Source organism: Pelodiscus sinensis, chromosome 1 (assembly GCF_052426305.1).
Source record: "Pelodiscus sinensis isolate ZL-2025 chromosome 1, ASM5242630v1, whole genome shotgun sequence".
Classification (NCBI taxonomy): Eukaryota; Metazoa; Chordata; order Testudines; family Trionychidae; genus Pelodiscus; species Pelodiscus sinensis.
Genome location: NC_143052.1, coordinates 220,156,899 through 220,173,988, shown reverse-complemented (window position 1 = coordinate 220,173,988; position 17,090 = coordinate 220,156,899). Strand labels below are relative to the sequence as shown.

General features: G+C 40.1%; 1 protein-coding gene across 6 annotated transcripts in view; it reads right to left on the bottom strand.

Moving 5' to 3' along the window:
- Positions 1–3,838: 3,838 nt before the first annotated feature.
- Positions 3,839–17,090, bottom strand: part of ARHGAP6 (Rho GTPase activating protein 6) — a 478,385-nt gene continuing 465,133 nt past the window's right edge. For 5 of the 6 annotated variants that reach the window (XM_075914901.2, XM_075914913.2, XM_075914924.2 and 2 more), the window contains exons 11-13: positions 10,119–10,381; positions 6,584–6,664; positions 3,839–5,890 (exon numbers count right to left, since the gene is read on the bottom strand). In XM_075914901.2, the coding sequence (XP_075771016.2) occupies positions 5,163–5,890; positions 6,584–6,664; positions 10,119–10,381 (1,072 nt within the window). In that variant the 3' untranslated portion in view covers positions 3,839–5,162. The remainder of the gene's footprint in view (positions 5,891–6,583; positions 6,665–10,118; positions 10,382–17,090) is intronic. The other variant, XM_075914907.2, reaches the window with a different exon arrangement.

Here is a 17,090-nt window from a genome sequence, read left to right as displayed (position 1 = left end):
CAGAGAAGAGTGGAAGAATGATTTCTTGTGTCTTGCTCACAACACTCCTGTTAATGCATCACAGAGGTGACCTCAGCACTGGACATTAATCTATTCACAAGAAAACTGAACCTTTCATTCAATGTGGCATATGCTGCTTGTTGTCTGACCATCTCAACAATAAATTCATGCATGATAGAAAAGAAGCACAGTGTGTGAAATTTGTCCCTGGCAGTCAAATCCAAGACAGTATTATACATACAAATTTCATCAAAAAATTGCTTTCTCAGTGGTTTGCATTGTGTGGTCTCATTGTAGTCAGATGGTGTGAGATCTTTTGCAGTTGCCTCAACCACATGAAATGTATCGTGGGTATCATGAAACTGTGCTTAAAGACCATCATCTAAATTCATGACAGTGCACAACTCAATGCCAGGCTCCTGTAGAGCTTTATTTGCAAGATTAGCCTTTTGTAGCATATCATTCGAAATGACCCATGTCAGAGCTGTCTTGAACTGATCCAACTTCTTAGTCAGAGACCTTGCCTCATGGACAACTGCAGGTGGCTGTCTATCACTTTCAGCTATGCCTATCAAAGTCTGACGAATTTCAGGCTAGTTCATAAATTCCCGCTTCTTTGACTATGCTGAGTTAACTATTTTACATGGCTCTGTCGACGGAGCCATGTAGTCTAGATGTACCCTTGGAGTTGAATTTCCATTACATTTTAGAATCGGTTTGGGGAGGGATATTAAGGCCAGATCTTTTCTACATGGTATAGTTCTGGCTCTTATGAGCCAATAGGCTTACTAGGTGTGAAGCTAGGTATATTGTAGGATGAAAACTGTATTTTCAAGCTCTTTAAAAAAATGGATCTGTCGATAAACTCTGAAGCCACGTGATAAAGTGCTGCCTTGGAGCTTCTACTCTTTGAGTTGGTGACACATACAATGTGAAAGTTTCAAACAAGGATAACCATTATTTATGTTTGCAGTTCTCTGTTTCACTTGCATAATGATCCTAAACATTCATTTAAAATACCCATCACCAACCACCTGATATTTTACTTCCCTTCCTATTTTCACGTTTGCGGCTTTATTTGCTTTCTGTGTTGCTTTTCTACTTATTTTTACTTTTTTATCTTTGTGCACTATTAATGAAATTAAGAGTTGACATCCTAGAGAAACTGTACAAGCCCAAGTACATGCCTTTTTCTCTCCTTTCCAGTGTAATTAAATATTGTATTAATATTTGCAAGGAGAGCATGACTGTTTCCAATTGACTCAGATTGCTTTAGCATCTTAAAGCTGAGTTGTATGTGGCTAATATGCATTTTGATCTGTTAACCTGCTTGAGTTGTTAGAAAGGATGATAAAATACATGTAGTCTCAGGGTACTGTTCATTTTCTTTTTATTTGACATTAAATCATAGAATACTAGGACTGGAAGGGACTTCGAGAGGTCATTGAGTCCAGTCCCCTGCCCTCATGGCAGGACCAAATACTGTTTAGACCATCACTGATAGACATTTATCTAACCTACTCTTAAATATCTCCAGAGATGGGGATTCCACAACCTCCCTGGGCAATTTATTCCAGTGTTTGACTACCCTGACAGTTACGAACATTTTCCTAATGTCCAACCTAAACCTCCCTTGTTGCAGTTTAAGCCCATTGCTTCTTGTTCTATCCTCAGAGGCCAAGATGAACAAGTTTTCTCCTTCCTCCTTATGACATCCTTTTAGATACCTGAAATCAGCTATCATGTCCCCCCTCAGTCTTCTCTTTTCTCAACTAAACAAACCCAATTCTTTCAGCCTTCCCTCATAGATCATGTTCTCTAGACCTTTAATCATTTTTGTTGCTCTTCTCTGGACCCTCTCCAATTTCTCCACATCTTTCTTGAAATGCGGTGCCCAGAACTGGACACAATACTCCAACTGAGGCCTAACCAGTGCAGAGTAGAGCGGAAGAATGACTTCTCTATTAACACACCTGTATTAATAAACATCATAAACATTGGTCATTGTTAATTATCCCGTTTAAAAATATTTGCCTTTCATACCTACGAGCTGTTTAAAATATATATTTATATCTAGATTTTTGTTTGTACTAGTGGGGTACATAAGAATATTCAGGCCGCCCAATTATAGAAAATGTTACAGGGAACACTGCTTATTATTACAGTGTTTGCATTTCATAGTTGTGTTTCAGAAACCCTAGGCTACTGATAACAACTTTTTCTGGCAGAAACATCAACCAATGTTCTGTTATTTCGTAAATGACGTTGAACGATCTCGAGACACAATGTTACCAAGTTATCAGATGTGCGGCACTATGCATTGCTCTGTGGATATTACAGTCATAGTAGCGGCAATATCACCTTGCTTTTCTCCTTATCAGCCAATTAGCTATCAGGTGAATCCTAAGTATAATTGTAATATACAACAAAATACCTTTTATTTTAGAATGAAGAACCATGAATTTCTCACACAGTGTGCCATTTTCAAGAGAGAAAATTAAAATGGGTGATATTAGCTGTATAGGTGATAGGGCATTTCTCCCTTATGTATTTCTATATAGTCTAATCTAGGGGCCTACAATTATGAGAGTGCGTAGGGCCTATAAAGGGCTCAATCTGGCCCTACTCTGATAGGTATTCCTATGAATTTCATTGGGCATATGCACCTGAATAAAGGCAGGCACTTTGAAATCTAATAAATCAAGAACTAGGAATTATTGGAATCAACAGTACAGGGATAATCCCACACCACTTATATGCCTTAACCCTGAGCAGGGGGGATGTCCCTTTACAAAAGAGAAGACAATGATGGGCATCAGGTGAAAGGCCAGCTGGCGAGGGCAAGCCCCAGCCCCACCCCTTCCACCTGATCCTTCTAGGCCATAAAGACTACATCTACACTGCACAGTTATTTCAGAATAAGCTATTCCGGAATAGTTATTCCAAAATAGCTTATTTTGAAATAGCAGAAGTGGAGCATCTACACAGCCCCTATTTGGAAATAGGTGTTATTCTTTGTAGAATGAGGTTTACACAAGTCAGAACAAGCCATCCGTTATTTCAAAATTATTTTGAAATAATGGAATTGGTGTGTAGACACTCGCATAATTATTTTGGAATAACTTTGCTGTGTAGACACACCAGTAGAGAGCTGTGGCTGTCGTGCTGCTGCCCAGCCTGGCTCTCCTTGGCGGCCAGGGAAAGCCAGGCTGCTACGCAGCAGCTGTATTCTTCCAGGTAGAGCTGGGCTGCCTATCTGCAACTTATTGCTCCCAGGTGGCTGGGCTGCTGAGCTGCGCTGCCTTCCCTAGAGGCTGGATGGAGCCAGGCTGCTGCACTGCAGCCCCAGCCTTAGGCGGTTGGGCATGTAGGCAATTTTGGGAAGGCTGTTCCTCCCCCTGCCTACAATACCGACCGCCCACAAAGGTAATGAATTTCTAAATGTGAAATTTATGGGTGTGATCACAGAATGTCAACCCTTTTGCCAAAGAGCACCAACTCGGCCATCATATGATAACTTTGAATAGCTTATGGCTTAAAGCTGGACTCAAACTATTGACTCAGAAGTGAATATTATAGACACATTGGCTTCCTCACTCATTTGTGTTTCGGTGCTATGTGTACACTAGGGGTACATCTAAACTAATTTTTTTTCAAAAGAGGAGATGCAAATTTCATGGGAGTAGTCGGGACACTTTTTTTTTCCGGGGAAAACCCTCTTTTCTGAAAAAAAAACAAGTAAACCTAATTTTTTAAGGAAGATGGATCGACACAGAGACAGATACACAAACTCTCAAAAATATATAGTAATTACAATGAAGGAGTAAAAATACTGCAATGATTTTGCTTAGTTTTTTATTCCAACATTACGACAGAAGACAGAATTTCAAGATAACACCACTGAATGAGTCTTCAACTTCATTACAATTAAGACTAGCATGTTTTATAAAATTTTTAATATGATACATTTTCCCTTATGTGAAAAAAAAAATCTTCTTAAAATACTGGAATACATTGCCACCTGCTGGTCATAAACATGTTTGCAGTTTAATAAAACCAAAACTTGTGTAACAGCAACATTTAACAATGTAACATAGTTATTGAAAAAAAACCCCATTTCCCCAAATTTTGGCACAACATTTATACAAAAAGCTGTGAACTTCTCCAAATGTCGTATTCATTTCTAAAACACTGCATGTGACATATAAATGCTTGTCATTTTGATTGCTTTGTTTGTTGTTTAAAAGGAAAAGCCATATTTCTTTCTATTATGTGACATATATATAGATTTTTTTAAAAAATTTGGTTTCCAGTTCATTGCTTTAAAACAATATATAAAATTATACACCTATAAATATATATTATATATTATATGCTGTATATATAAGTTTGTAATTGATCTAGAAGGGGAGGGTAAACTTTTGTAGTAAGGCTGTTAGTTTGGTTTAGACACAACCTTACCCTTGACTGATTAGCTGAACTGCTACCTAACAGAATCTAAAAAAATATTTTTATAACATTGTATCAAATTTTAATTTTGTTTACAAACATATTCGTAAGAAAAAATATTTGGTAAATAATTTCCATCCTAGCCTACTACTACCATTATAAAATATATGGCTTTTCATGTTTTATTCTATTTTAGTGTTTTTTATAGGCATTGACCAGAAGGACAGTTTCTCTCATTAACAAGTTGTATAACAGCACAGAAACCAGCTTGTGCACTTTCTATAGAATTCCAACACATATTATTGGTAATGTAAGTGCAGTGATTTTAAAAAAGGCAGTCCTGATTGATTGTCACTTGAATAGGAACACACAATATATGATTATCATACATAACCCAGACTAAACAATCATCAGAACTGCAGACATATAAATACACATTAGCAACACCAAAGCAATAGTTTTGTCTTACACACAGTTTATGAAACCACAGTTGTTAGGCTAACATTTTTCTCTCTTAAAAGCTTGTTACGAAACAAGAACATACGGTATTGTAAATGGACTGCTTAATAGAGCTATGAAAGATTTAAAGTGAACAAAATTAAGAAATTAAAATAAATTTACTTGGTATAAAACAAGAAGTTTTCCAATGTCACTATTCGTTTCCTATCTAAGAGAAGCATAGGTTTGGATGGCAGTTCTCTATAAGAGTCTGATCATACAAGCGTTTCAGGGAAGGCATCTGAGTTATCAGCTGATAAAAGCTCCCAAATTGGGCACCGCGGTCTTTGGCAATCATGACAGTCTGGCTCGGATACATTTTTATTGTTCTGATTATTGGCTGGAGTGGAATAGATGTTACCTATTTTGTTCTGAGAAGCTTGCCATGGCTGACTGGAGATGGATTGGTCAGTTGATTCAGCTGCTGGTCCTTCTGCTGCTATGGCCCCTGAATGTTTTTCTGGCTTTTGAAGTCTCCACAAAGGATGCGCTGTTGAAGAGACAGTCGGTCGCTGGGACAATGCAGAACTTTGTTTTTTGGGGCCAGGGTAAGGAGGTGGTGGCCTCTCTTTTCTATTTATGTCTTCTTGCCTCAGGTACAAAGGTATAGCTGTTCTTGACAAGCAACCCACTTTTGAGTCATGCTCTGTAAGGTCCTCTGTGCTACTTAAAGTCAAATGCCGCTCAGACCTTAAATTGGACTGGTCTGAACTCCTCCTTCCACCTTCTGTTTGCGGACTGCTGCAAACCCGAGACACGGGGGTGTGAGGCCTACATTCAGGAATGGCAGCAGTAGTCTGACTCCTTCGGATTATTTGCTTTTCGTTGTCCAATTCTGTAGAACTACCCTGCCACCGAGGCCAATTCAACGATAGGTTCCCTTGGGAAAGAGAGCACCTTCCTGGTCGTAACGAGCTGCTTTCATAAAGGTTTCCATATGAACCTGAGAAACAGAATTAGACAGAATATCAATATGAAACACTCACATTTTATGTGATCAATGACTTGCTGCATTATACTGGCAAGGCCAGTGTTGGGTCTGTACTATCTGAACTGTATCCATGTATAAAAAAAGCTGGTCCCTTTCATGTTTAGCACTAACATAATGCCTGATAATTTCAAAGTGCTTTAAAAAACATTAATATTCTCCTGTGAAGTAAGCAGGTACAGATGGAAGAAAATCTGAGGACAGGGAGTTAAGTGATTTGCCCCAGGCATACAGGTAATTAGTCAGCATTTGAATTCAGGCCTCCCACTTCCAAGGACTGTGTTTAAGTCCACAGCATAATCTCTCAATACTGTTGTTCTGCTTCATAGGAGATTATTTTCTATTACTGTATCTTGTGACTCATTTTCAAATGTTGCCATATTTGTGTAGTTGTTGTGTCTCTCTTTACCTATATTTTGCAAAATAGCAAAGTTAAAAAAAAATAGAGAATCAGAGGAAAAAAGCTCTACAGATATTTTTAGGATGAATCATTTAAAAGCAAACAAATGAAGGCCCCTGATCTTATGCATGCATATGTTTAATTTTATGCACCATGAGGAGTTTCACTGGCTTTAGTTCATAGTGCATATGTACATGCTTAAGCCCTTGTTATACTGGGGAATAAAAATTATCAACGAACTATCATACCTGTCATTCCTGGATCTTTGGAGCCACATTTCAGTGTTGAATGCCAGGTGCCCCAGATATTGAAATGATCCTCTGGAACATCTACAGAAGAAGTAAAAGAACATGAAATGATCCCATAAACACAGAACAGAAACACAAGACTAGAACAATACATAAATTAAAGGTAGAACTTTGTCGAGCAGCAAAAGATGAAAGAGCTGAGCAAACATACTGATAGCTGGATTTCCTGTACACCAGAGATGAAGAGACAAATCTTGTTCTTAATCATTAGGCTCAAATTTTGCAATGAGCTCCATATGGAGAAGATTCATGAGCTGATATGGAGCCCTTTGTAGGACTGGGGCCTTCCTTAAGTGTATTGACCTCCTGAACTCAATGGAAAAACTTGACTCAATAAGAAAAGCAAGATTTGACCACAAAAAAGTAAACTTATATGCTTCTGAAATGGAAAGTGTGACAAAGCCCTCTCAGCAGCCACAACTTGGAGAGAGCAATAAACAGGAAAGAACATGTTGTGTTATTGGGAAGAAGGTGGGAGAGGAGATAGAACCTTGGAGAGACAGAAATACAAATAATAACACTGCTCTACAGCCAAAATGCTTCTGAAATAAATTTAGTCAAACTTTACTAATTCTGGGTCACTGAGAACGAAAATGATGCTTAAAATTATTGATTTCAAGTTTTCAAGATATGCTATTGGGTCAGTATATACGACCCTTGACTTGCGAATGGCAGAGGATAAGTGAGTTATAAAGGGAAGGGATCTCAATTTAAACCAGAAATGACTAAAATACATCTTTGACTGGATCTATGAATAAATCTATGACTGGGTTTGGACAGTACTTGCTTTTTAGGCAAAACAATGAATGATGCAATCTGAAGCTGGTATTGCGTCATACATTATATAAATTGCATCATGTTATTCCTGGAAGTCATGGATGATGCAATCATAACGAAGCTTACATCACTCTGCTGAACAAATTGCCCTCTATCAGCTCTAGAAATCATACAGTGTCGTGCTCGCTTATTTGTCAGTGTTTGATTTTGCAAAGGGACACATTTCTATTTAGCCAAAGTGAGCAGAGATGCCTCGTACTTGTGTGAACAGTGCAGATAACTTCTGCTATGTTTGTGGTGAAGTGACTTTTGCATCACAAAAGCACAGTATAACCACTATGGTTAAGAAAGCCTATCACCTTTATTTTGGCTGCAAAATTGGAGATCAGGACAAGAGGTGGGCCCCACACATATGCTACAACACTTGCTTGGTCTGCAGACTGGATACACAAAGTACTGCTGTTTTCTCTGCGAATGGGATAGTCGTGCAAGAGATTCCCACTACATCAAGATAGATTGGCCACTCCGACAGTCATTGGAGCCTGGGAGGAAAAACGTTCAGCATCCACCACTTGTTGAATCAAGGAAGATTTTGTTACCACCCTTGCACATCAAACTGGGTCTGATGAAGAACTTTGTCAAGGCCACGGACAAAACACAAGCAGCTTTAAAGTACCTCCGTGGAAAATTTCCAATGTTAAGTGAAGCTAAGATAAAGGAAGGTGTCTTTGTTGGTCCTCAGATTAGTGAACTTCTTCGAGATGATGCATTTGACAACGCACTGCGTGGCAAGGAAAAGACAGCATGGAAAGCCTTCCAGTTAGTGGCAATAAATTTTCTCAGAAACAACAAGGCAGACAACTACAGGTTGTTGGTGGAAAACCTCCTCAAGGCATGCAAAAGCCTTGGTTGCAACATGTCACTAAAGATACATTTTTTGCATTCTCATCTAGATTTTTTTCCACCGAGCTGCGGAGCAGTGAGCAACGAGCACGGCGAGCGATTTCACCAGGACATTGCAACAATGGAGAAACGCTATCAGGGCAAATGGAGCCCATCAATGCTTGCAGACTATTGCTGGACAGTGACAAGAGATGCTCCATTTAATGAATACAAGAGACAAGCCAAGAAGCGCCGAGTAGACACTGAATAGGACTAAACTATGTACATAATAGTTTTTTTGCCTTTTGTTTCATAATAAATTTTATTTATATAACCCTTTTGCTGATTTTTAAAGTGTTACATAAACAGGACAGGTGAAATATTATCATATAAAGCAACCATAAACACATGAAAAGACCTAGGTTTACAATTTATGATTAAAACTCTACTATCTACACAATATACATAGACGTAAAATGTAAAAACTTAAATATCTTGGAAACAGTAGCCAATCAGTTGTTTTAATTGTCATATTTGAATTCAGCACATCAAAATACATAATAAATAGCACATTTGATCTCTGAAGCAGACGACTTCTAAAAATTGTAGATCAGTGTAATTAGTGATGGACACATAAAGTGTGCACTGTGAAGGTGTATTAATAGATAATGATTTTGTGCCTTTTTCTGAATTCATTCAATAGGAAAGTCTTCAGATGGAATGGATAGTTGGAATATCATTACTGTGCATACAAATCTCTAGAATATGGTTGATATGACAAGTCAGCATATCATTTCCCAGTTTAAGCCTTATTGGAAACATGAGCAAGAGCAGAGTTGAAAGATATGGCATATGTGAATGCCTAAAGATGCAGACAGAGGTCTACTGGGATTTTTAAAAAATGTCTAAATGAGTTAGGGCTATCAAATGCCCATTGATTTCAATGGGAGCTAGGCACCTAACCTGTTCAGGTGCTTTGAAAATCCATCTGGTCAACTATCTGCATTTTTAGGCATCTGAAGTCCTTTGAAAATAATGCTGTCTATCACTATCTATCCTCAATTTACTCATCAAGTACCCTGCAATTCTGATGTCAAGAATCTTTTGGAGTCGTGGTAGCCTATCACTACTTCAGGATGAACGGTAGTCCTTCACAGAGATAATCAATCAACTGGAGTTTATAACTTGAAAGGGTCCCTTCAATACCGCTGAGGGCATTAGCTGATTACAGAGATAAGCAGTAGGACAAGGCTTGCATTGCAGGATAGTGGCAGTCCAAGGTGCCCCCATGTTGTTCTGCTAGTATGGAAAGATGGAAGAACAATGTGTGATGGGTTTTAATTTCCTAAATACTGGCTTCAACTTTCAAAAGCTCGGGAAATGCTGCACAATAATGCACAAATGCAGCATAATGGTGTGGGGACAGCAAGCAGAGTTCACAAGCATGGGTTGAGGAGCAGAGCCTTATGGCCCAACACAGAAGGGAAGATGTCAGTTGTTCATTACGAAAGCACTCTGTTGCTCCAATATATTAATCTTAAAGCACAGCGCTCTTCACCATTTTAGCTGCATAAGTGCCATGCTCTCATACATCTAAAAATAGAAGGTTAGCATAATGCTTTGAGACCAACAAATAGAAAACCTGCCATTATGTAAAGGGGAGGGATTCAAAAGAATCTATATGGACCCATTTTTTAAAACACAGGTTGAGTACAGCAAGAGAAATCACATTGGGTAAATAGGTCTGAAGACGACGAGGAAACAATCAACACAACACACCATATCCTTACAAACAGCATGTGAAAAAAATAATTACCTTTCCCAGCCCATGATCCAGGCGAATTTTCTCTTGATTTAGATTGCAAATGGCCAACCAACATGTACTGTTCAGGTACCTTGTACAGCTTATCTGAACTGAGGGCAATATCTTCTTGCATTGCCATCAGTGACCTTTCAGACAGTACTGGCGAGTTGTTGTCATAAGGGGAGACATCTCCACTTGAGGCTTTGTTGGAGTCCGTGGAAGAATGTCTCCCTCCCATAGAGTATGACCCTTCAGACTGTAGCATCTCAGGGCTTCTGACAGAATATGATAAAAAAAATTGTTAATGTACAGTGTTCTTAGTCCATTAGATATAGCTGCATTTTTACAACAATAAAGAAAGGAGATGATTACAGCTGCTGAAATGAAAACACTTTACAAGCAATATGGAGGAGACTTTTCCACAAAATTAGGGGATTAATTAAAACTGTTGCCACAAAATGGCCAGCAGAGGCCAGTAAACCTCAATGGATGTTGCAATTTAAAACAAAAAACTGTACAGCTCAACACAAGAAAAAAATACACACTGGATAGATTCCTTATGTTACCTTAACCATTTTGCCTGTAGTGACAGTGAATTTTGGGGTGACAGATTTGTTTGATATTAGGCAATATGTCACAATTACTTTCCCCTTCCACTCAGAGAGGCAAAGAGCTATGCCTAGGTGATCTCTGTCATCATATGAGAAGGATTCCATTATACACAAATCAAGAACAAATAACCTATGCAAAAACATACATGAGAACTAGCTCTTCTGATAATATTTTAAGTTTTTACCATTTTACCTTTTTACCATAATGATACATCTTGTAATTGAATTTGGATGAAAAGGTAAAAAGACATAGCCCGGGCCATCAGATAAACACCAATTTTGCAAACATTTTGGGAAAACTGATACCCGAATTTTATGAAGGTTTTCACTATTTACTATTTCTGCTGTAGTAGCACTTGTGGATCCCAATCAGTATCAGTTCCCCAATGGCAGAGTTCAGCATCAGCTCAGAGAATTATTTCTAGATATAGATGAATTAATTTAAGCTCAGCACTCTATGGTTGCTTCCATAGGAAGAAAGAGAAGGAATGTGAATAAAATGTAGGATCCACTCTACCAAAAGTAACTATTTTGTATTTTGGAGTTTAGGGCTTGTAAAGCTTCATGGAATGAATCCAGCTGGAGAAGTTAGTAAGTTTGTATATTTTTGGTAGACCCAGAATTTGGGAGAGGTTCTTTTGTGTGTTAATCCAGTCTCAAATGGTCTGGCAGTCTTGCCACTCGAAAAGCATGTTGTGTATTTACTTAATATTCCACCAGTTTGTCATTTGTCCAGAAAGAGGATCATTGTTTCATTGGAACTAGGTACCATGCAAATATGCACCACATGGCAATTCCCATCTCAAAACGAATTTTGAATGAGATTTTGAGAGTGATTTAGAAAATCAGAGTTTAGATGTACACTAGAACAGTGTTTCTGAAAGTGTACTGCGGAAGCACTTTCAGAAACACTTTTACTGGCCACCCTGGTTTGTTTATGTACTGGCACCGCGGCCACGGAGCCTCGTGGCTCCCATTGGCTCCGTTTCGTCCTTTAAGGCCAAGGGGAGCTGCAGGAAGTGGTGGCCCAGCCTATGTCACTTCCCAGAGCTCTCTTGGCTGCAAAGGACTAAACGGAGCCAATGGGAGCCCCGAGGCAATGTGGCCACGGTACCGGTACATAAACAAACCAGGGTGGCCAGTTAAAGTGTTTCCACGGTACACTTTCAGAAACACCACACTAGAATGTCCAGACAGATAGCAAGTGTGAATAATCGGGGTAACAGGCACCTGCATAAGACACCAGAATATTGGTACTGGCTGTATAAATTTGGGACTTTTGGTTACCCTAAGGTACACAGCGGAAAGCTGCTGAAACCTTATAGAAAACTGCAAGATGAACCTGTATGCAATTATCACTGAAGCCAGTGGGAGTATCCACATGTATAAATGTTTGTTGGGTCAGGGTCTAATTAAGTAAGATACAGGAAAAGAGGGGTTGCACATCCAGTTAGCTATGGCAAGGTAACACAAGAAACAGCAAGAGGGAAGAAGGAGCAAATGAAGTGGGAGCACAACTTCAGTAACACGTAAAAGTCATATAACGTCTTACCTGGAATGATCTTTGTTATATTCTACCTCGTCTCGATAGAATCCCTGATAAAGACTTACTTAAATGGAAACTGTCAAGTTTGGAAAGGTCCAAATTTTTATTAAAAAAAATCCTTTCTATAGTATCTGTTAACAAACCCATGTAATTATTTACATATATACTACTTTCCAAGTAGTTCTTAAATTACTGTTTTTCAAAATTAAAAGAAAATGTTTATATGCCAGAATGACCCTACTCTATACAGCATGGACAAATAGAGGATGCAGAACACTTTGGGGCTGGGAATTTAATTTTCAGTTTCCAATGATTTGTTAAAAACAATTTAAAAATAGGAATTTGTAAAATAACACGAGCCACATGCTGTGTGCTAAACAAATAGCAAATGACCGAATATTCTTCAAATTAAAACCTCCTTCATCTACAATGATTCCACTAATAAGTGGATGCTTACTGCACTGTAGCATTTATTTGCACTTTGATAGTTGAGACATTCTCTATACTTAGGTGGGGGATGAGGATGTTATCTACCTGTAACTAGAGGTTCTTTGAGACATGTGGTCCCTATATATATTCCACTGAGGGTACGTGCATGCACACCATGCATGTGGAGCCAGAGATTTTTAAAGTAGTAGTGTCTGTTGTTCTACACATGTGCCCTGGACTTGCCTCCTGTTTTTGTCTGAGGTAATAAAGGGTCGGTTGGGATAATCCAAGCTCACATAATCAGTTCATTCTCCACCATGAATTAAAGAAATCTGCAGCAGAGGTGAAAGAGGGCAGGAAATACAATACAGATCTGGACCACACATGGAGGGTAGCAGAGGTCAAAGCCTGGGCTCTTGTGGAGTAAGCCCTCATCCCAGGGGTGGAGGCAGTCCCAACAACTCATAGCATGTAATTCACCCCAAAATCCACTTAGAGATTCTCTGTGTAGAGACTGCCTTCCACTTAATCCTCTCGGATATTGTAATAAACAATTTAGAAGTTTTCCTGATTGTTCTTGTTTTCTGCACCTAGAAAGCAAAGTCCCAACAGATGTCGAGAAATTGAAGTCATCGTAAGAATACAAGTTAAACCTCTGAAATCTGGGACTCTCTGGTCCAGCAACATCAGCAACAGAGACCCCTGACGGCTCAGAGCAGAGGCCAGCCTGGAGTCTGGTGGCCAGGAAATCTGGGTGGGGCCGGAAACTGCAGTCGGGCTGGTGTCTGGGCTGGCTGGCAGAAGTTCTGCCCAGGAAATTCACATAGGTCAGCAGCCAGGAGTCCCAGTTAGGGCCAAAATCTGTAGCACGGCCAGCGGCAAGAGGCCGGAAGCTATAGCATAGCCGGCTAGCAGGGGTTGGTGGCCGGAAGCCTCAGCCAGGGCCAGATGCCACTGCCAGGTGGGTCAGTGGATGGAAGACAGGGCTGGTTGGCAAAGAGTTTAGCAGATGGGAGCCCCATCAGGGGCCAGAAACAAGCCAGTGGCTAGAGATGGCAGCTGTGAGTGGGGCCAACAGCCCAGAAGGGAACCCAGGAGCAGGATCTGGCAGCCAGTAGCAGAGCACTGATCTCCCTAGGTCCGGTAAATTCCTTGGTTCGGGACTGCTTAGTTCCCGGGGTTGCTGGACCGAGGAATTCCAACATGCTTAACATTAGTATGGCAATACTGGGTCAGATGTTCACCTAGCCCAGTTTTCTGTCTTCTGACAGTGTCCAATCCCAGGTGCCCCAAATGGAACGAACCAAACAGGTAATCATCATTCAATGATTGTTCCTCTTCTAAGGTGCCAGGCTTTGGAAAGAAAGCAGGTAAGTAGATGAATTGCATCAAATGAAACTATGATATAACTTTTGTCAGAAACTTGGAAAGGAGGCACTGAGAGACTTTATCCTTATGGAAAGTAGTGAAAGGAGGGTCTGCCATCATGGACCCAAGTCCACCTACTCTTCTCACCAAAGTGACAGCCACAAAGAAGGTATCTTTCATGGAAAGGAGGAACATAGAATATGAAGCCAGTGGCTCATAGAACTAGGTTAAGATCCCATTTGGGATGGGGGACATAAAAGTTTGTATCGGAGGGAAGAGTCTAATGAGGCCTTTTCAAAACAAAGTGATCGACAGATGTGTAAATACAGTGTCCTTCCATGCTGGGATGGAAGGCGCTAATATCTGCTAGGTGGACTTTAAAATTGAGGGTGAGACCCAATGCCTTCAAGACAAGAGGAAATCCCAAAGAAGGGGAATCTCCACTTCTTCTGGGGAAAGTCCTTCTATTGGGCCCGGAGTGTGAAGTGGTTCTATTTGACCTGTTTATAATAACTAGTGGGACATTTTCCTCATGATTTATTCTAATGGTGGGATGATGGCCACTAAGGCACATCTTGTACCGTAGATAAAGTCTACCTAGAAGTAGAAACTCCAGAAGGCATGAGAACCTTGGATCTCCCAGGGCAAACTCCTTTTCCAACCTCTCCGGAGACAAGGACATTTTTTCAGTCCCCATAACCAGAACAGGATCAATGGTCTTCCCAGGAACCGATGAAACCCTAGCTCTGAAGGACATCAATGTTGACTGTGTTTGAGGGTCCATAGTGGAGCTGTCAATTTATTCAGCTTCATTTATGCTTGTGAGCTTTAGGGTATGTTCCATTCCTATGACTGGAACTCATGGAAGGAGGAAGACTTACTGCCATGCTATGTGCATGCTTCCTTACTTCCTGACTAGACCCTTGCGCAGGGTCCATAGTGATGGTACAATTGGTGTTGACATTCAATCCCGTAGTTTAAGGCCACATTTCTCAAACTGTGGGTCCCGACCCCCTGGGGAGTTGTGAGCAACTTAGAGGGGGGTTGCGGTATCACAAAGTTTGAGAACCCCTGATTTAAGGTGCTCTCCTCGCAGCCTCAAACTGATGCACAGTAGGGTTGCCCAACTAGGGTCCGAATGAAATCTTATAGTGACTTCCATTAGGTGCTTCTGGAGATTGAGACCGCAGCCTTCTCAGGTACAGTGGGGGAGGCCTAGAAGATACTGCAGCTGGCTGAAATGTAGACTTCTCCCAACCAGCAGAGGCAGTATCGATGTTCCTCACTGATCAAGGAGGAACGTGGGCAGGAGGCACAAAAAGCTTAGGAGTTTAAAGCCTGGGGTTTTCAACACAGTCCAATATCTACACCTGGATACACAGGATAAAGAGGGATTTGCACTGGGAACAAAACTCCCCCAAAAAGGAACCCCCATCTTAATCCTGAAACTAATAAACTACAAAAACTCCACAAAACAATAAAAACAGTAAAAACTGTAAAATTGTACAACTGCATATTTTTTAAAAGCAAGAGGACACTAACAGATCCAGCCTAGACAGTGCAGTAAGATGAGACAGAAATGGAAATGACTTTGGTCCGCCCCACCCTTTATCATCTTGAATGAAACCTGTAGGTGAGCCAAAAGAGCATGTGTGGATCAACGACTATTTGAAAATGTTGTATATGAGTAAACTCTTAGTGGAATACCATAGGGACCACAAGTTAAAGAAGGAACCATAAAATACAGGCAGTCCCCGGGTTACGTACAAGATAGGGACTGTAGGTTTGTTCTTAAGTTGAATTTGTATGTAAGTCGGAACTGGTACATATTGTAGGGGAAACTCTAGCCAAACATTTCTCCAGAGCTCAGTTTTATTCTCCCACACCTCACTTCCCTCAGTCCTTTATTCTCAAGCTGAGGTGTCTGCTGAGAAAAGCTGCTCCGCATCTCCCTGGTCTGCTGGCGGGGGAAGCAGCTAGTGCGGGGTTGCCTCACCCCGTTTGTAAGTAGGGATCCGATGTAAGTCAGATCCATGTAACCCGGGGACTGCCTGTACTTCAATGAATTTAACTACTGATTGTGGTAAAATAGCAACATTTTAATGGTGCCCGCTGTATTAGCTTCTCTCCAACACTGCAATCCTGACGTTAAATTAACAGGAAAAACACAAAGTCACAGAAGATTCAATAATTCTGTGTTATCCTGCCTGATTTTTTAAATACGTTTTTATTTTCTTTGCTCCATTCTGGGGAGCCTTGTAAAGGAAAACTTGCAAAATAAGTATGATATAGGTACACTCTATGAAGCAAGGGCAGATTATGGGGTATTAAAGAGTTAGTAAAACAACTCTGGATTATTAAAGGAGGATAGGTAATGGGATTCCCTGTAAAATTATCCTCTATAGGTTCTTAACTAGGTGAAGGAAAGGATAAGAAAAATAAATCATAAACCATGTCATACATCTCCAGGTAGAAGATGTGCTAAAACAATGACACTACAGGCCTTAGCTCCCAAACTTTGTAAATCCAAGCTGATCTACTACAGACTAGTTCAAAAATACCATTTTAGCTTCCAGAGCAAAACACAAAATGCCATTAAAGGAACCTTGTTCATTTCCTTGAGGGAACTGATGTCCTTCTGAACTTATGTAATGTCACTCAGATACTGCTACTTTGGCTGCATTATATATACTTCTACTAATAACAAATCATTCTACGGAGGGTGCGTTTCTGACTTACCCTGGTTATCAAGGTCCAGAAAAACCGGGGGAGGGGGAAGGAATCTATACACTTTGCTCATCCGAGCAAAGAGTCTTTTTTCTCTCTCCCAACATTTCAAACCTTCCAAAAAAGTATAACAATCACTCACTCTTAAAGGAGGCAACTATTATATAGAGCAATGGTATAGCAGCACCTGAGACTACAGTGAACTCCCACTCAAAAACTAAGAATCGCCACAAATATCACCAACTTCTGCTACAAGTGCAAGGCACAGTTTTTTGACCTTTTCTTCTCTAACATAAGCAAATA